We start from the raw sequence: 16,385 nt of genomic DNA, 5'->3' as shown, positions 1-16,385 counted from the left end.
GAAAAGATATGGATGTTTCTAAATTTATTTAAAATAAAAATGAATATTAATTTTTTGTTATTAGAATCGCTATATTTTTTCATTCTGCATAAATTAAAGGATGCAAATGATTAAAATTTATATTGAATAATGAAATTTTTCTCACATTGAAAAATAATAAAAATAAATTTATTTTGAAATGCAAGTATTGTAAAAAAATAATAATCTATTATTTTGAACAATAACAAGCATCATTGGTTTGTTGTAATATCCAATTTAAATGTGGGCCAACCCTCGTGAATATCGAAACTGCAGGAATATTATCACACTTGTTTATATCTGAAATTATACCTGTTACAAAATAAGATATTTTCATTAATTCACTATCCTTAGCATGAAAAATTTTATTTATAAAGAAGTTTTATTATACTATACGATAAGCCCACTGCGATAAGGCTATTACGAAAATTAATTACAATTATTATTCGTGTTATTCAAAATTAAATAATTTAAAAAAAATATTACGCATACCAACGAGATCATACACTCCAAAATATGAACGATATTGTACTGAGGAACCCACGTCGTTCTGAAACGTACATTTAGATATTTAAAATTTTATCAAAATAAAATAAATAAAGTGAAATAAGAATAAAAAAAGAATAAGAAGGAAAAGAAGATCACAAATTCTTCTTAACTTGTAAATTATAATTTAATAATAATATTTTTCTTCGGTTCATCCAATTATCCCTTAATATTTATTTTTTGTAACAAACTTATAAATATCCGTATTTGATTAATAAGTGTACTTAATTAAAAATAATATTGCCGATAAGTTAACATACCTCGCATACAATAGAACTTCCACCTAATACTCCAACACAACCGGAATCATTGTGAAAATTCATAGGATTTATTCCGGATTTGACACATTCCTCGTGTCCCAAAATTGGAAGTCCCAATTTTCGTGGCCGACAAGTTTGATTATTGTTTGAATCGTCTATGTCCTTCACCGTCCATCCGACCAACGTTCCAACTTGTCCAAGATAAGTCGAACCTTAATAATGATATATTTTGTATTAATTGTATTTATTTATCAATTTTCCTTTTATCATTGTACAATATACGTATGTATTGATCCAAAAATTATTTTTTCAATATCTTGTAAATTTCTTCAGAAATGTTGGTTTGATTTGTTGCAAGTTGTATTAATGATATATAAAGAAAAAAAAAAATCAATAAAAATGAAGAATTTTGAAGGAATATCTTCTAATGTCAAAAATGATAAAACAAGCAATTCCCAATTTAAGGATGCGTATATATTTGAGAATAAAACTTTTATGAGCATATAAAAAAAATTACTATATATATGTGTATATATTTCAGCTCTTTCTTGTATTATAAAATTTTTACATTTTACATCATAAAACTTTCGAATATTTTTAAAAATAACGAAGAAGATATTGAAGATGTTATTGGATACATTTTTTATGTTTCTTTACTAAACTCATATATTATTATTAAACTAAAGAAATTTTACGTATTTGTGCAAAATTTATATGTATAAAAAATCTATGGATGCATTGTGATATTGAAAAAGATGGAAAATATTCGTAACAAAGAATAATAAAACATATCATTTATTTCAATTTCAATAATTGTGTTCCATAGAAACGCAAATTTGCATAATTATCAATTATTATTTTACGAGTAGATTATTTGAAAGAAAAAAAGAGAATGGAACAATAAGAATTAAATACGTGCCTGGATTTGGTAAACAGATGGGTGATAGCCTTCTCTCGAATTTAACAGTTTGACTCAATTTGATCAATGCCAAGTTATGAGCATGAGACTCTATGTTATACTCTGGATAGAGAATCAACGATTCAACGCTGATCGTGCTCGACGACACGTCCAAATTACATCGATCGTATTCTCCAAGGGATACTTTTACTTCCGCCGCTGTTACGCTGCGAATAATATTCTCAAGTTGTTCCCTTCAAAAAATTACAATAATGAACATTTTAATGCAAAATTTACGAACCCAACGAATTGATTGGCCGAAGAGAGAACGTAACGATCGTTTATCAGAACTCCGCTGATGAGAAATTTCGATCTCACGTGAATATTCGCAAGCCATGGAAATTCGTGAACTTTTGTATATTCTCCACCGAGAAATCGTGTTTCGCCAAATCGATTCGGTCGACCGCAAACTATAAACAAGCTAGCTATTTAATAATCAATGAAGAGTTTAATCAATTGGATATCTGGTAATACATCATACAAATATTCTCTTACGACAATTGCCACAAGTTTTGAATCTGCCCAACAGGAAGTCCAAAATGCCTCGTGTTTCCCGCAATTTATTCTAATAAAAAGTATACTTTTATATCTTATTACATATTTTTACCATCCTTTCGAACGTCAAAATATTGAATTTACTTTCATGAATTTATTTTATTTACGATATACAAAATGATAAATCATTTAATTATATTAATTATAGATAGTTTTACTGTTTCAAAGATCAAAGATTGCTCCTCAATCATTTTAGCAGACAATAGTTAATTAACAGTGTTGATAATTAAAAACGAATTATTAGTGAGTTTATTGAAGTTTAATCAAGAATGGATAGTACACGATGATTTAATCAAAATTTAATAAAAATAGCGAATATAAAATATCTTCTACTTTGTACTTAATAATTTCTTACTACTTGTTTCCCCCCCCTTAATTCACATAAATAATGCCATACAATTAAAAATAAATTTTGAAATTCGAACTAAATCAAATTTATACCCAATTACGCGTCTCTTTTTCATTCCCATCGTTCTCTTCGACACGAAATCGAATTAGAAAAAATGAAAACAAACGACAATGTACGACAAAAAAAAGTTCAATCAATATATCGAGAAACAAATCGAGGATGTCTAAAAGAAAAATCGCTTACGGATGGAGCAACCTCGAAACAGCGAATCGATCTCGTGGCGAGCACCAACAAAAGACCGCATACGAGGTATTTAACGAAGTTTTGCAGCTTCATGGCTTTTCTCTCGGCTGTCGAAACGGTACTGGGTCCGGTTGAACGGTCGGTTTCTCTTGTATAGCGGGATTATCATTGCCCGCATCTCGAGCAGAGGCCTTTTCATAAACGTCGAATCCACGAAAGTTATCGAGACCCCAAGAATTCGCTCTTGGTTGTCTCGTTTGAATGGTAACCGGTCGCCAACCGGTTGCTCCGGTACCGTTAGAGGATTTCAAGATGATGTGATCAGGAGTCAATCCGTGGAAATGGAAATACGTTTGACACGTATGATAAGCTTTGAGCAGAGAGTATCGGCTTCGATTCGAGGGATGTGCACGCATTGGTTTCGGCTTTGCGTATCGAATGTAATTGATTCGCAGGCACAGTAATTGAATCATATTGATTGGACGAATTGATAAATTCATCTTGCAGCAAGGGTTGATTCATGTTTAACAGAAATGTATGAAAAATGATGTCAATTATTTGTAGAATAAAATTGTTTTCATATTAATCGATAGTATAATTAAGTAGGCGTTAGATTTTTATTTCAATTTTTGACGAATTTGTAAATTTAAAAATAACGAGCGATAAAATAAATTAATTTATTAATTGGAGAACTTTATTTTTGCACGAAACAGTTGAAAATTTATAAATTCTTAATAACTTGTTAAAAAATGGATCTATTCTTTCTTCTTTTGCTGCAAAGTCTACAATTCTATATATATTTCTATATATATTACTTTATTCTGATTGAATTTCTTAATTTTGATGTTAATGCGTGCGATTAATTTTCTATAAAATAATTAATCTCGATAGAAAATAGCATCGATAAATTTTCGTGTATAGGGAATTAGTGAAATTTCGAGGAATTTAATGAAAGGAAACATGACGAATGATTTAAGTTATTCGATAAATTGAATTAAATTTTTCGTTATTATCAGGATGAAATAAAAAGATATTTATAGATAATTATCGTTGCATAATTTATGTAATAATAAACGTTTATTGACTATCTCGTCATTGAGCTTATTACTTGATCTTTAAAATGAAATTAAAATTTTCACTTATGTTTGAACAGATCGTGTAATTTTTTTTTTTTATTTCAATTGATCTTATACTTATATTGTAAATCGTGATTTTTATATTTGTTGTAAAAAAAAAAAATACAATAAAATGAATAAATTTATGATCATTAACAATAATAGATGAAAAGTGATATACAGAAAAATAAAAAATTTGAGTATTTCGTAAATATATATACGTGTTAAAATTATTTTTGAGCTTAGTACTCTCCTCTCATTTGAGTCATTCGTAGACAAATAAATTTAATTTTGAATCACTTGGAATATCACTTATATTCGACACATATTTCACGAATATGAAAACTGATTGTTAATTAATATTCCTAACGAAATCAAAGTTTTCCTCGAACGTGCACCGAATTATGTTATAACATTTCAAATCAAACTAATATTTATCTCTCGTGATATTTTTCGGTGATAATAATTGATACGACAAAACAGAGAAATCTATTGGTTTGAACATCGTTGTGTACAACAATTATTGATCTTAATTCTGTTCACAGAAACATCCCTCTCGAGAATGATAAATGATCCAGTCTATGTATCGCGTAACTCTCGTATAAACACCAGGATATCCTGGCCGAGCACATCCATTTCCCCAGGATACTATACCTATAAGCTCATATTTCTTGTCTTCGCGTTCGGTTATGAGTGGCCCTCCACTATCACCCTAAAAAAAAAAAAAAGAGAGAAGGAAATCTGTAGAAATAGGATATTTTTTCCTTCCCCTTTTTACATCGATTTCGAATAATAATTGTAAAATAAAATGATACGATATTTAATTATTAAAATTTTATATATCGTTTTTATCATAACGATATGTAACTAATTTCCAATTATCAGTTATGCAAAAATGAATGAAGAATATAGGAATTCAGTTTATTTTAAGTCCTCTTTTTCCTCAGTTTCACACAAAAAATCATTATCTCTATGCAATTTTTTAAAATTGACATAACCGAGATAAAGCTCACCTGACAAGAATCCTTCTGGCCATCGGGATATCCTGCGCACATCATGTTATCAGAAATCATGCGTGGATTGTAGCTTGTGTTACGGCAATCCTGAAGGCTCATAACCGGTACCTCGACTTCCTGCAGCAGGCAAGAAGGCTTGCCATCCTCGTACAACGTACCCCAGCCGGACGCGATTGCCTTCGATCCGACGTATTGCTTATCTGAAACCCATTAACACGGCCCGTATATATACGCGCGAGAAGAGAAATGTGCACACAACAAGAAAAAAAAAAAAAAAGAAAGAGAAGAATTGCAATGCCAATGGTATGCATAGAGTTTTTAGAATTATTTTGCATTTGACAGTGTGTTTATCCACTTGCACTTTTCACCTGGATCTCGTCACCTGCTTCACACGAGTTACATAATTCGGGATAATAAATAATCGTTGCCAATTGTTTGTGCATCAGAGTTTTATTGTTTCGATCGAAAGTGGCTGAATAGGTACCCGTATATTGACCAATTTGTAATTTTGCAACGATAAATAATGATTGAAGCGTTTGTAGATTAATTGCGATATAAGAGCTTCTCGTCCATGCGTGTGCTACTTGACTTTTCGTTTTTGATGGAGTTATTTGAGATTCTGTTACTTCACACGATCGAACAGTGGATTTTTATGAGATTCAAATATACGAGTGTGTAAAAAGATACTGGTTGAGACTTATTTGTTAAAGGATTTCAGTTTGCACTAAGACGATTTAACTTAAGATAGAACTTATATTGCAGAATTTCATTAAAGGCATTTTTAAGAAAATGTGTCATTGATAGAGTGTGATAGATGGAGATAAAAGTGTCTTATTTTATCTCTGTCTTGTTTTATTTAGTACAAAATTTACTATAACTTATTAAACAAACTTTAACTGATATTTTTATATTTGTTTTAATTTCTAGAAATTATTATTAGAATCAATGAAATGTATCATTGCATGAACATTAACAAAGAAAAATAGCTATGAGATCTTCTACAATTAAAAGTTTGTTTTATATTTCTATCTTAATATTCTTATCTTTTGAAAAAATTAATTTACAGATTGAACAATATTGTTCTTTGACATTACAAAATGTCTTTGAAACATATTTAAAACTTCAACATTACTTCTTGAATTGTAACATTTATGTAATAAATTATTTATAATTATTTCCTCATTTCAGAAAATCTATTCAAAAAGTCTGTATCTATAAATCTATATAAAAGTTTACAATCTATTGATTAATTAATTCAATAGTCAAATATATTTCCATATTATCCAGTATTAATAAATATCTTTCAAAGATCCATTCTAAAAGAAATATAAAAGTATCAATCAAGATTTAATTTAGATATCAAATTATAGATAGTTTAAGAAGAAATGCAGTTAAAGCGAGATGATTTCATCTTGGTCGTCTCATTTAATACAAACTTCAATTACTTATAATTTAATAAATAAGCTTCTTTTTTGTTTGTTTCCCTTCTAAAACCTTTCGAAGATATCCAATGAATATATTAACACTCTATGCATGATTATGACAGAATGAACATCTTTAATATTTGCATACGTGATAATAGAAACAGTAAAATAGTCGCACCTCTTACTGATGGCAGGCATATGGGCCTTATGGTATCGCTGAGGGGCACTCTTTCGTTAAGACGTAACAGGGCAATGTCGTTGTCGAAATTGAGGAAACTGAAATCACCGGTTAGCACTCTCACCACGTATCTCGTTTCTGCTCCTTTCTCGGTGCACCTGTCATGCTCACCGAACGTGACCTTGATCATGAACCACATGAACCTGAAAACGGGGCTAGGAAAGCTGATCATGCTTCTCTGGAGAACTTAAATTGTCATTTTGTAATTCAAAATTCAGAGATTCGAATTGCTTGGTTCATTATATGTACAATAAATTGTTTTTGATCCTCTATGAGTGTTAATTTTGTTCGTTTTTTGATGTAAAAAAGTTACGTAACTGATAATATAGTTTCTGATTTATAAATTCGAATAACAATATTGTTGCTATGAATATTAATTAATTTCATAACGTTCTTTTTAAAGGAGCTTATTATAAAGCGAAGAATTATCAAGGGAAAAATTTATAGAGAAGAATTAAATAGATAATATTTTGATAAATGAGCAATTGATTTTGAGCGAATTGCAAATAAATTCTTATTTATTACAGTATCTGATTATATATGGCAAAGCAACGAAAAAAGCTATAAAAAGCTTTTTGATTAGTATTAACATATTATATTCGTTTTGATTGAACTAGATTATAATTGTTACAATCTCAATTGTCATAGTTGTTGATTGAATTTATATTTTTGACACTTCTTATTTACTTCATATATGAAACTTTTTAAATAAAAATTATGATTAGAGTATTATTTATAAACTGAAAAGAAAAATTATTTTCTCATAATAATTAAAAATAACTATTATTATTTTCTATCGAAAACAGCATCAATTATAAGATGACTTAATATTACAAATTACTTAATATCAATAAAATAAAAATATATATGTAAAAAGAACAAATTAAATTTGAAAAATACCATAAAAAGTTACAGATATGGATATATAAATTTTAACATACCATTATAGAGGATTAATTGCCTGTTTTGGTGAATACTTACCCTTTGACACAATGAGCCGCTGTAAGTACATATCGATCGTTTATCAATGTTCCACCACAATAGAATTTGTTCAAATACGAAAGCCTGGCCATCCATGGGAATTCATTCATACGAGTCGTTTGACCACCAACTATTCGACTTTCTTCGTTTCGCAGGCCGCAGCCTAATAGTTTGAACAGTTAAACGTGTTAGCAACCTGGTTTTCTTAACTAGGAGTCGCAGTTAACGGTAACGAAAAATAAAATAATAATAATGATAAGTTGGCAATATTGACTGTTATATTAGAGTTTGGTGTTAAAATGTTTTAGAACGTAGTGTTAAGTTAATCCCAATAATGTAAAATTTAATTTAAGATTCATTAAAATTATAAATAATATTACAGTTAAATGATATTACAGCATAATTCAATAATTATAATGTGATTAATATTGTTATAATTCAATTTTTTAGTTATCCATTTCAATATTGAATAATATGACGGTAATATTAATTTAAATAAAGATTATTTCCCAAGTATTGTATCATTTTTGCATCACGTTATTCTTAATAATTATTAATTATTATTTTTATTATATGATTGAATGAAAATGTAATTGTACTTACTGCAGTAACATGGTCCAGGTGCTTCTACAGCATACGGTGGTTTGTTACCAAAAATACCAAAAAAGTTTTTCACCTTTTCACCGAAAGTACTTGCCTAAAAAAAATTTCAATCACATTCAATATAAATTTTTGATTAACAATTTAATACGTAACACTTATTATTTAATATATCTCCATATAAACTCTATGTATACATTAACTTGTTAATTTAAAAATTAACATTAATATTGTTTCTTCAAGAATAAAATTTAATTCATATTACATCACGCTCTAAGTTTAAATTACTTTTTAAAAAGCAAATTCAAATTTTGAGACAAAAACGAATCGATAGAAAACATTTTCACAAATTCAATTTGATTATTCTGCAATTATTTAATAAAATTATCCCTAAAACAATCTCGATCACTCGTTCATTCCATAATTGTAGAACAAATAATATTCTACAATTCATTCTGCATTCGTCTGCATCACCTCTCACAGTACCGTTGATATTACTTATAAAAATAAGTTTTACCGCAAAGATGGTCTTACTTGACAACTTCTTGAAGCCAGAGCCAGGACCGCTAGTAATCCAATGCACGGGGAGAACCTCATTTTCCGATCGATCAAATTCTGCCCACGTTTGTTATCCGTGCGAAGTTTACACGTTCCACAGGAAAGGATTCTCTCTGTTGACGAAGGATCCGCCGCGCGGACACTGTCAGGAACGAGTTACGAACATATCCCTGGCTGGGAGTTGCTATCGCCAGTGTCCCACGGCAACTGAGGACGACTCACTTCGAGGAAGGTGATTGCTATTCCAGAAGAGAAGGAGGACACGACTGGTCGGCGACTGGACAGTACCTGACCAGTTCGGGTTCACGTTCAGGGTCGAATTACGGGTGACTGTTATTGACCTTCATCAGGGTCACGCTAGGTTTTTCAACGATGATTGCAGTTCTTTTTTTTTTATAGATTTGGATGCATTTAAATATTTTTTTGATAATTTAGAAGTGACGTTTGAATCTTGATAGAGATAATTTTATATTCGTTAATAATGCGCTGTCTTTTTCGATTGAAAATTTGCTTGTCACATTAATGATATTATTTATTGTAATATTAATAATATTAATAATACGTCTTATCGATTTAGGTTATCTTCATTAGTTTATCATTTGCGACAACTAATAAAATAGAAATATTAATGAAGAAAAGCATTTGAAAATACTTATACTTGCTATATTACTAAAAGTAAATTTTACGTGAAAAATTCAATTTATTCGATCATAAAACAATATATCATTCAATTCCATATATTCCACATATTATCTGTTGTTATTAATATGTCAAAAAATATTTTTTTTTTCACGTATTTATTACCATCTTGTCACAACACGTCCAAAAATCGAATATACCACGAATATATTATGCAAATTCCAAGGGAAAAGACATTACAACTACCTTCATCACATTATATGCAAAACTCTTATTATACACAAATTTGTCATGCGTCATTCGATACCGTTCAACAGCAAGTATTTTTGCACTAATATTGTGTCTATTCGAGATAATGACTAGGCTATTATAGTCTGGTTTTTCCACTTTCGACTAAATTATGATACGCCTTGTTGGCCGTTTATTTTCGGTCTCGACTATATCGAGGGAACAAAAGTTCTTTTGGATCTTTTAGAATTCATTTTTATTTATTTGTTTATTTATATTTTTTTTTCTTGACAATGATCTTTTATAAATAGTTGTTGAATAACGTCAATATCAAGGAATGCGAAAAAATAAAGAGAGGGAAGCTAGTTTTGATGGATCGAAAGGAAATTTATTTTTTGAGCAAGTGTTGCATCGAATATATTATTGTATTTTATATGAAAAACGTAAAGCATTGAATGCAAAGATTGAAACATTACGGTGCACGAATGCACATACTGTCGTCTTGGTTTTGTATTAGCTTCATTAATTTAATCGTGGTTCGACAGAAAACCGTTACTGATCATTATTCCAAGTACGTACGTACGTTGCCATTCACGCAACAAAAGGGACGATACGAGTACAGTTCGAATATTATACAATATATTTTCTACATGTTGCAAATTTTTACAATTGTTACAGCAATCTCCATGAAAGCAATCTTCATATTTTACGGAATAAAAAAAAAAAGACTATTATTTGTTTTACAAAATAGAAAAAAGACAAAAAATGTAATGTTGATCAAAATATTAAAAAAGAAAACTACAAATTTTTACAGATGTTAAAAAATGTATGAAAGCAATCTCCATATTTTATAGAATAAAAAAATATCAAAAAGATTATTATTTGTTTCAAAAAATAGACGAAAAAAAGACGAAAAATGTAATGTTGATCAAAATATTAAAAAAGAATATAAACGTTTTACCGAAATTTCAAATTTGATTTTGTTTTTTTGTATGAAATTTTAAAAAATTTGTGAATTTATATAGTAGATTATTTTTTAATTTACAACATACAACATTTAAATACTTTATTTACTTTTTTCTGCCATGATAATAATTATTCTAACGTTATAATTTATTAATAAATTATATACAATTGTATATATAAAAATAATAAAGTATCCTTTACAATTATAATTATTTATACTTATTATTAACATAAAATGATGATAATGTGCAATAACTTTTCTAATTACTACTAAACATATATATATATATAGATTAAATTAATTTGTAGCAGCTTCTTATTTTATACATTATTTAGTTGTGAGATTTTTAAGTACATTTAATTTACTTTTCTTATATATTTGGCTAATTAATAAAATTATAATAATTTTCAATAATTATAAAGTAATAATTTCTATTTTGTGTTAAATTGACTTTTATAATTATATTTTATCAAATGATAAAATTAGTGAACACTCTTAACACAACATGATTAGATTAATAAATAATTTGATGAATTATAATATAAAATATTGTCATTAAATTAGAATAGCTTGGTAGAAGATTTTCCATTTTCTAGATTTTTTTATGGAAATATCATGTCGAACGATCGATCGATTCTTTTTAATTCGTACATATACATCCTTGTTTCATGTTTGTGTTAATCCAATTCAGATACCTAGATACTCTAGTGTAAACCCCAGGATATCCTGGTCTTCCGCAGCCAACACCCCAAGAAACTATTCCTATATTCAAAAGAAATAAAAATTAAAAATATAAATACAACATTCTTATAAAAATATTATGATTTTTAAAAATTTGTTTTACATCTTAAAAAAATAAATTATATTAATATTCAATAGTTTAAAAACTATTATTTTACAATCATTTGATATTTAAAAATTTATTTATTTCTCCGATATTTATTAATTTATTTAATCAGTTTCTACACAGTGAATTTGTATTTTATTTAATTATGATTTTATCAAGGAAAACTAAACGAATAAAAAGAATACGTAGAAATTTAATTCTTCGACAATTTGAAAGCAAACGTGTGAAAAGTTGAACGATATTTATTTCTTACCAACTATTTCGAGTCTATCGCCTTCCTGCACGAGAAGAGGTCCGCCACTATCACCCTGACAAGAATCTTGACTGCCTCGACCGGCGCATATCATATTATCCGTGATTCGATTAGCTCGATATTTCATTTTACGACACTGTATTAAACTTAATATGGGTACTTGCACCTCATGGACTTGTCCAGCCAGCATACCACCTTCCGATGTCCGACCCCAGCCTACCACGGTACCTTCTTTACCAGCTGGATCGCTACCTGCAAATATTTCTGGTATTTAAATTCATTTTATTGGAGAAAAAGAAATTTTTGTCCTTTTACGAAGCAAGGATCAATAGATTTATTTTTAATAAATTGTTTTTAGTTCTTAAATAGGATAAATTTTTATCTTTTTTAAATAAAATTATTTATTCTATAAGGTATCAATTTGTTTGCAAAAGCATGAAATTAACAATATTTAATTTTAATAAATTCTTCATGATTTTTCAATTTGTGACAATTTATGAAATTCATAAAAGATTAAAAATTTTACGAAATATAAGATATTATTTGTACAAAAAAATTGTAAAAATTTTTCGTTAGCACGTTTGAGACGATTATTTATTGTTAATTGTTACCTTTTTGAGGTAAACATACTGGTTTGACACGTTTGGAAAATTTCACAGATTTTCGAAGTTTCAGCAAGGCAACGTCATGATTGTACGAATTCATGTCGAAATTTTTGTGACGAATTACAGCGCTCACTGCTCTCATTATAGCTTTTCCATCGGTATTCACGTATTGATCGTAATCACCCAATATTATACGCATTTTCGAACGCTTTAACCTGGAAAATAATTCAAAAAATTTACATATTATTGCATTACAAAAAATGTATTGAAAATATATACAATTTTTTCTTTATGACAAAATATTGATATTATTTTTTTTTTTTTATATATATCGTATTTTAATTCGTGTAATCATTAAATATAAATAGTTTGATACGTATTTTAATAGGGAGTAGGAATAAAAATATAATTTTTAATTATAAATGCTTTTATTACCGATTTATTTACAATAAATTAATAAATATCTCTTGATAAACTATTTTTTGCATAAAAGCAAAATACACAAAGAGAAATAATGGAAGCTTTAAAATGCTTTCGTTGCATTCTATTTCCACCGTATTACTGCTACCTAAGCATTCTACTTACTTAGCAAGTAGTAAATTCTTTTCTTAATAAAAAGTTCTGCAGAAAGAAAACGATAATAGATTAAAATTTATTTCAAATTCGATAATATTTAAGTTACATGATAATAACGTATAACGCGTGTTACATAATTGTCAATTATTTTAATCACAATTATGTAATTTATATATATTTATTTTCTAACGAAGCATTTTTTCATTTTCTACATTTCATCTTCAAATTTCCCTAATTATTCGTTCAATAAATCACATTTAAAAACTTTTCTCACTAAACTCTTGCACACTAACGATATTTAATTTTCGCCAAATAAACGAAACGATTAAATTGAATCGGAAAAATTAATGCAAATTTCGAAAACGAAAACTTACCTTCGTACACAGTGAGCAGCAGTGATAACGTAATCATTGGTAACGAGGCTCGCTCCGCAGTGGAAACGACCCTCGTACACGAGCCTCGCCACCCACGGGTATTTATTCGGGGCTGTCGGCCGTCCACCGACGATTCGATCCTCCTGATTCGATATACCGCATTCTGAAAGCAATTCCTCCATCATTGTTGCCCGTTACGTGACATCGTCGCTAGAGGAGCCGGAAGCACTCGACGACGCTTTCTACCGTGGACTGTTACATCGATAGCTAGCCAGCGCGCAATCATACGTATTGACTGACGTTATTACACTTGGCCGACGTGGTCAAGTGTAAATTCCGTCACGTGATGTAATAAGTTTGCAAAGTCGTATGGGGGGAAAGTGATTTTTCGATCGCACTTTCGTTCCACGCGGTCGAAGAGAAAGAGAAACGAGCGACCATGGAAAAAACTAGTTCGTGGATTTTTTTCTCCCTCTTTTTTTCTCTCCCTCTTTCTCTTTTTTCTATCCCATCCCATCAAGTGGAGTTAAACGCAGGTGAAAACTATTAAAACCAGTTTAATAGTTTATCTTTTCTATCTTGTAATTGGAACGAATCGATCTGTGATCTTCGAGCATTGATCATTCAACTTGATCATTTTATTGCATGGTTGAATGTAAGTAGAGTATTAGGGGCAGAATTTCTCAACTGAATGTGTTATTAGTTTGAGAATAATTGTAATTAGAATTTGATTCAATAAATATATAATAGATTTTTCGTCTTTTCGTCAATTTTTCGAAAATTCTATAAATTATAATTCTACATTTCTGTGATTTTAGATTTGTAAAAATTCCATGTCTCAATATACATGTATACAATAATTTAATCAAGTTTGTAATGCATGATATCGTGAGTTTGTAATATAGAATTTTTGAAAACTTGGACAGAATTGGAATCATTGTATATGTATATTATGTAAATTATACGTATATTATGCAGAATAAAATTCTGCACATTTATGCAGAGTTGATGCGTTTCAAATATAGTTTCGATAATTCCTATTAAAAAATTTAACGCGAATATCAGTGACTCATAAATTGGTGTAAAAAATTATCAAAAAGATATTCTTTGTTATCGTAAATATGTATAATATTGGAAAATTTCTTGGCACAAACAAATTGTCAAAACAAATTGAAAATGGCACGTGTCATTCGTCATATTTGTTCACATTTATTTTTCATATTCAGTGAAAAGTGGTATATTTCGATTATCCAAGAAACATATTTCATCTCTTATCAGGAATAATGGCATGTTTTGACTTTGCCACGAGAAGTAATTTATTTCGTTATTTGAAAGAAATCGTATTTGAACGTTTGAGGCGAAAACTAATCAATTTCACTCTTTCACTAGAAAAAAAGTCACATTTAAATGAAACGTGTATCGTTCGAACGTTTAAATTTTCATTGCAAACGACTGAAATATTCTTCTGTTTGTAGACAATCAAAATTAAACGTATTCGCAATATATTACTTTTCATGGGAAAAACGTAATAGCATATTTTATTTTCTACTAAATCGTATATAAATAACGCTTTTCTTTTACGGAAGAAAAGAAAATTATAGAATATTTTGAATCGTGGATGAATATATTCTTTTACGTAAGATGAATAAAACGTGTTATTTTCAGATATAAGAAAATAAAAAATATAAATTTCTAATGAAATTTCATCCAAATTGTTATTCAAATTTTCAAAATTTGAAATAGAAAATTTTAATAATTAAAATGAAAAAACAATAAAAAAAGATAGCAATTTTAATATTCGTGTTATTTCAAAACTCTTACAAATTTTTGTAAAAATTACTTATTTACAACTTTCTATTATAATTTCACTCTAGATATATCGAAAAATCAACTATAATTCAAAGAATACTTTCAATATTAAGAAATGCATATGCGTTGGAATTATTTTAACGTGTTAACACAATCTTACCGCATGTACAATTCCTTGACACGACATCATCATCGTCCACGCTGCCACTTATATCAAGGCCGAACAATTCATCAAACAGGAACTTGCCCTTTCGATTACGGGTCGAATTCGTCGTCTGAAAGAAACGCATCGATCACTCTTCAAGCCGTACGCTCACTTTCCATTGCAAATAAGCAAAGAAGCCGTCAGAGAAAGTGACCATGATTCGAATTATGGGTCAAGGCTCGTCTCGTTAAAAATTCCAATCTATACAACGAACAAATCGACGAATCCCTCTAAATTATCCAAATAAAATTGATTCCTTATTTCATTCCAACGAGATATTCGCGAAAGAAATAATTCTCCATCGAAACTTCCCTTCAAAATACTTTTTAAACACTCGAAAATTATTATTATCTAATTATGATCTTAATCAAAAATTACCACTCCCTCCTCCCCCCAAAAAGAAAAGAATTCCTCGACCAAAGCAATTTTTCAAGAATAAGATTGCAATTATTACACTGCATATAACATCACTCGTTTAAACATCACTCGTAACGAGGAGAAGCCAATTTCACTGTCCAATGTGAACTACTTACACCATAATAATTCGAGGTGGTCAAAGAATTATTACGCAGAAGTTTAACATCCAAACAAGCCACGTGAGCGAAAAGCAACAAGAACAAGGCCAGTGTCCACGTTTCCCGCGATACCGTGCCTCGAAACATCTTCCGCCAGTCTGAGGAATGTCACGCAAGATTTTCCCATTCGCCGGCCAAACTTCCTAGACACTCGAGATTTTCACGGAATTTTTCATGATCGCGCATTCTATCTTCGCGTGCCAACACACCTTCCACACCAGATATTCTTCCTCTTCCTCTTTCCTCTTTCTTCACGTTCCCTAGATTCGATCGAGAGAGGCTGCAGAGGATCGACGGACGTGGTGCAGACGCTTTCACCGCGCTTCCACGAAGACATCGGACTGACCGAGCAAGACCAACAACGAGCGTTCCTCGCTCGCGAAGAAAGTTCTTTCACTGTGTCCTGTTGCTCTTCCCATTCAGTATGCTAAGCCGATCGCACCGAT

General features: G+C 29.6%; 3 protein-coding genes across 4 annotated transcripts; all 3 read right to left on the bottom strand.

Annotated features, from left to right (window-relative positions):
• Nucleotides 1-146: 146 nt before the first annotated feature.
• On the bottom strand, nucleotides 147-3,313 carry LOC100869363 (vitamin K-dependent protein C). Its single transcript, XM_003697560.4, has 7 exons — nucleotides 2,930-3,313; nucleotides 2,278-2,347; nucleotides 2,024-2,192; nucleotides 1,744-1,949; nucleotides 825-1,036; nucleotides 511-568; nucleotides 147-330 (listed from the first exon to the last, which is right to left on the bottom strand). The coding sequence occupies exons 1-7, from the start codon at nucleotides 3,020-3,022 to the stop codon at nucleotides 209-211; spliced, it is 930 nt and encodes a 309-aa protein (XP_003697608.1). The 5' UTR covers nucleotides 3,023-3,313; the 3' UTR covers nucleotides 147-208.
• Nucleotides 3,314-3,973: 660 nt separating this feature from the next.
• Nucleotides 3,974-9,578, bottom strand: LOC100869483 (trypsin-1). 2 transcript variants are annotated; one of them, XM_086914866.1, is made up of 6 exons: nucleotides 8,838-9,578; nucleotides 8,307-8,400; nucleotides 7,704-7,866; nucleotides 6,663-6,865; nucleotides 5,058-5,260; nucleotides 3,974-4,756 (listed from the first exon to the last, which is right to left on the bottom strand). In XM_086914866.1, the coding sequence occupies exons 1-6, from the start codon at nucleotides 8,898-8,900 to the stop codon at nucleotides 4,574-4,576; spliced, it is 909 nt and encodes a 302-aa protein (XP_086770992.1). In that variant the 5' UTR covers nucleotides 8,901-9,578; the 3' UTR covers nucleotides 3,974-4,573. The 2 variants fall into 2 exon arrangements, with proteins under 2 accessions (XP_086770992.1, XP_086770991.1); XM_086914865.1 differs by having other exon boundaries at nucleotides 6,663-6,877; nucleotides 8,838-9,151.
• A 556-nt stretch (nucleotides 9,579-10,134) lies between these two features.
• Nucleotides 10,135-16,339, bottom strand: LOC147656479 (trypsin-1). Its single transcript, XM_086914864.1, has 6 exons — nucleotides 15,898-16,339; nucleotides 15,320-15,434; nucleotides 13,351-13,513; nucleotides 12,407-12,615; nucleotides 11,796-12,047; nucleotides 10,135-11,457 (listed from the first exon to the last, which is right to left on the bottom strand). The coding sequence occupies exons 1-6, from the start codon at nucleotides 16,024-16,026 to the stop codon at nucleotides 11,336-11,338; spliced, it is 990 nt and encodes a 329-aa protein (XP_086770990.1). The 5' UTR covers nucleotides 16,027-16,339; the 3' UTR covers nucleotides 10,135-11,335.
• Nucleotides 16,340-16,385: the final 46 nt, after the last annotated feature.

The sequence above is a fragment of the Apis florea genome, unplaced genomic scaffold (genome assembly GCF_048593485.1).
Source record: "Apis florea isolate Af1SG1 unplaced genomic scaffold, ASM4859348v1 contig_3756_pilon, whole genome shotgun sequence".
Lineage (NCBI taxonomy): Eukaryota > Metazoa > Arthropoda > Insecta > Hymenoptera > Apidae > Apis > Apis florea.
The sequence above is the reverse complement of the archived record's forward strand: the minus strand, read 5'-3'. Positions and strand labels throughout refer to the sequence as shown.

Coding starts and splice junctions, on each gene's coding strand:
- LOC147656479 (XM_086914864.1), bottom strand. CDS start 16,026: ATGTTTCGAGGCACGGTATCGCGGGAAACGTGGACACTGGCCTTGTTC. Junction 15,435..15,897: donor CCACCTCGAATTATTATGGT/GTAAGTAGTTCA, acceptor CGTTTCTTTCAG/ACGACGAATTCGACCCGTAA. Junction 11,458..11,795: donor CGATAGACTCGAAATAGTTG/GTAAGAAATAAA, acceptor TTTTGAATATAG/GAATAGTTTCTTGGGGTGTT.
- LOC100869483 (XM_086914865.1), bottom strand. CDS start 8,900: ATGAGGTTCTCCCCGTGCATTGGATTACTAGCGGTCCTGGCTCTGGCT. Junction 7,867..8,306: donor ACCTGGACCATGTTACTGCA/GTAAGTACAATT, acceptor TCAAACTATTAG/GCTGCGGCCTGCGAAACGAA. Junction 5,261..6,662: donor ATGCCTGCCATCAGTAAGAG/GTGCGACTATTT, acceptor AATGGGTTTCAG/ATAAGCAATACGTCGGATCG.
- LOC100869363 (XM_003697560.4), bottom strand. CDS start 3,022: ATGAAGCTGCAAAACTTCGTTAAATACCTCGTATGCGGTCTTTTGTTG. Junction 1,950..2,023: donor TCGGCCAATCAATTCGTTGG/GTTCGTAAATTT, acceptor TATTATTCGCAG/CGTAACAGCGGCGGAAGTAA. Junction 569..824: donor GAAGTTCTATTGTATGCGAG/GTATGTTAACTT, acceptor TGTACGTTTCAG/AACGACGTGGGTTCCTCAGT.